Source organism: Sceloporus undulatus, unplaced genomic scaffold (assembly GCF_019175285.1).
Source record: "Sceloporus undulatus isolate JIND9_A2432 ecotype Alabama unplaced genomic scaffold, SceUnd_v1.1 scaffold_5562, whole genome shotgun sequence".
NCBI lineage: Eukaryota > Metazoa > Chordata > Lepidosauria > Squamata > Phrynosomatidae > Sceloporus > Sceloporus undulatus.
The window spans coordinates 1-3353 of NW_024808481.1; the positions used below are offsets into that span (position 1 = coordinate 1).

Genomic DNA, 3353 nt, shown 5'->3' on the forward strand with positions numbered 1-3353 from the left:
CCACTCGTCATAAGAGTCAGTTCCACAAAAATCAATACATTTTTCTCTAAGCAGAGAGTGGCATTATGGTCCCAGATCCCCGTCATGAACGCTGATGCGGTGATCCCACAGCTGCGCTGCCCATCGCTGGAGTATTTCCGAGACCATTACCTGATCCCACAGAAGCCCGTCATCCTGGAGGGGGTCGTGGACCACTGGCCTTGCATGAGGAAGTGGAGGTGAGCAACTTTGGGTGGCCAAGAGGGCCTTTCCGCAGTGCGGCACCAGGGGTTTTGCATGCTGCCTGAGTGAGATCCCTTTGGGAAAGGGAAGGGGGATTCCCCAGCGAGGCTGACGCAGGTACCATGGGGGGGGGGGGCTGGCTTTCTTGCAGTGTGTCCTACATCCGCCAAATAGCTGGCAGCCGCACTGTCCCTGTTGAGCTGGGCTCTCGCTACACAGATGAGGACTGGTCCCAGACCCTCATGACCATCGGGGAGTTCATCAGCCAATACATCGACAATGAGGTCAGGACCCTCTTTTCACTACCCAAAAAACAGGGTGGCAAAAGGGATTTGTTACTGCATACACATCTTTTTCTGTTTTAATCAGAAAGCGTTCAGAGTATGGGACACTATTACTTAAATAATAAAAACAAAAAAAACATGATACCATCTGTTTGATTCAGGAATGTGCAATGTTCCATGTTACACAGCTTGCTTTTTCAGGGAGAGTTGGGGGCAGAGGAGTTGCCCTGGACAGTGAGGCCCTGAATTGATTTCGTACAAGAATAAGGCTTCTATCGCTTCCTTGACTCTTCCTTTCAGTTCCCAAACCACACTGGATACCTGGCTCAGCACCAACTCTTTGACCAGGTAAATGGGGGGAGCTCTTGCCCCTTTGGCTTCTGTTCTGCCCACTCAGGATTGTGTCCACTCTGGGAGGTCTTGGGTTTCCCTGGTGAGAAGGGTCATGAGCTGCCTAACAAGGTTCAGTTCAGCAGGGGCAGAAGCGAGGCCTGCCCCTCATTCCTTGGGCTAAAGGGGCCATGCGCTGTGTGCAATCCCTGTTTCCCCAAAGGAAAGACCAAACCTAAAAAGAAATGCTAGGCCAGTGTATGTAAAAATGCCTAGCAGCTGGCAAGGAGCACTTTATGGATAGAGAGGACCCCTCTTGGCCTTCCTGTTCTCCCAATGGCTCCTTTGCCAGATCCCGGAGCTGAAGGATGACATTGGCGTCCCCGACTACTGCTGCCTTGGTGAAGGAGACGAAGACGACATTACCGTGAATGCCTGGTTTGGTCCTGCTGGCACCATTTCGCCTCTCCACCATGACCCGCAGCAGAACTTCCTAGTGCAGGTTGGTCCCCACAGGCAGCTTGGGGGGAGGTGGGTATAGCCGGGAGCCCCTGGATCATTCACAGGAGCAGCGTGGGAAAGGCCCCTTCGTGCCCTGCAGGAGATGGGTCCCTGCGCACTGAGAGACCCCTCTCCCTCAGGCAGAAAACCACCCGCCATACTCATACCTAGGGAGCACCCAGGAAGGGGAGCTGTGGAGCACGCCAGAAATGCCCCTCAAGCAAGGCCCCCAGTGCTGCCACTGCCAATGTCCTGGTTTGCAGAAAATGGAAGGGAGGTGTTGGTTTTGACTGCAGAAGAGGGGCAAGAAGCTGAGGCTTCATCCTCGGCAGGAGTCCAAGGGCAGGGATGCTGGACTGGCAATCAGTGAACAAGAGTGCGGCTGGTCAGCCTGACAGGCAGTTTCCCTTTTCTTCCAGGTCATGGGTCGGAAGTACATCCGCCTGTATTCCCGCCAGCAGTCTGACTGGCTGTACCCCCATGAAGGCACTCTCCTCCACAATACCAGCCAGGTGGGTGACCTCAGCAGCCTCCTCCGGCTGTTCCACTCAGCTTGTCCCTGGACTGGCAGCCAGCCAGCCTCTTTCTCCTGCAGATGCAGCAATCACACATTGCCCTCCCTATTAGCTCCTAACAGCAAATCTCCTGGAGGCAAGGTCAAATAGTCCCATCTGAGGGAAAACAAATCACTGCCCTCCATTTTCCTTCTAGGTAAATGTGGAAGACCCCGACTTTGAGAAATTCCCCATGTTCAAGGCAGCAATCTTTCAAGAGTGCATCTTGAGCCCTGGCCAAGTCCTCTTCATCCCAATTGGGCATTGGCACTACATCCGGGCCCTGGACACCAGTTTCTCCGTCAGCTTCTGGTGGTCATAGCTATCGCCAGGAGCAGATGGCTTTTCTACTCAGGCACGTAAAGTACGAGGCCAAAAGGTACTGTCTGGTGGGGCTTGTCACAGACTATGACACAGCTTTTTGGGGCCTGTTGCTGTTGGGGGCAATGAGGGGAAAGGTGAGTGATGGTGTTACTCTGTGGGCATTATTCTGAATTTTAACTGGAATAAGTGTGAAGTCAGTGGGTTTTTTTGTGTTCTGTTCACTTTACCCGTCTTCCAAAATGCATCTGCCTCTATAGAATAGAAAATTACAGTCCTTTGATTATTTGTGGAATACTGTATTTGCCCCTGCCATCCAAAAAATTGTTCTCAAGGCATCTGTAGGTCCTCCAACGCGATTCTATGGTCATTGTCTCCTGGAAGTTGGGCATTCAGTAGTGCTGAGGGACCCCCAGATATCTAGAAAAGTAAACTCTTGGGTTTGTTTGTTTTTTAATATAAAAAAGGCCTATCTACATTCATGGTTTTCTCACTTTTTCTGATAACTGCAACAGATGTCGGGGCTGACTAAATTTACTTTGCAGTGGTGCCAGACGCCCAACCTGACGCAGATCATTTTGCCGAGGGAGTTGGTGCTTGAGGGAGACCAGCAGGGAAGGCAGTAAGGCCTGCCCTTGGAAGGCGCTCCCTGGGAAGCAGCGTCCCCTGCAGCCCGAGGGCGAGCCACACAGACAGTGAGACGTTGCCTGTAAACAGCTCTCTCTGTGTGGAGGAACTACAGGAAAGGACTCTCCTTTGCGCACAGAAGGTCCAGGGTCCGACTCCCAGCATCAGGGCCAGGACTGGCTCTATCTGAGGAGAAGAGGGAGCTGGGTGGACCCAGCAGATCAAGGCAGCTGCTTCTACAATAAAATCCACTTTGCAGAGGTAAAAAGGCAGAGCATTTAAACTCGTTAGCAGTTTGTGAACAGAGACAGCAAAATGGCTATTAAGAAAACAAAGCCAGACTTTTATTTCAGGCTTTAGAATTAAGAAACTGTACAGCTATGGTGGTCCCCACTGTCCAGCTGGGCACATAGAAGCTGTCCACCAGCACTTGCCCAGAGGCGGCAGGCCTTTTTATCGCTGCCGCAGGGCTGGAGTAGAAGTCCTTCTGCTCTCCCGCGAGGGGGCCGGGGAC

At 52.3% G+C, this 3353-nt stretch overlaps 1 protein-coding gene across 1 annotated transcript; it reads left to right on the forward strand.

Moving 5' to 3' along the window:
• Positions 1–9: 9 nt before the first annotated feature.
• Positions 10–2404, forward strand: LOC121918188 (bifunctional peptidase and arginyl-hydroxylase JMJD5-like; the record flags this gene model as incomplete). The annotated part of the gene is made up of 6 exons (XM_042444276.1): positions 10–218; positions 374–506; positions 807–854; positions 1189–1338; positions 1757–1849; positions 2049–2404. Coding segments are annotated over 6 exons (798 nt in total), but the record flags the coding sequence as incomplete, so codon positions are not given.
• Between the last annotated feature and the right edge of the window lie 949 nt (positions 2405–3353).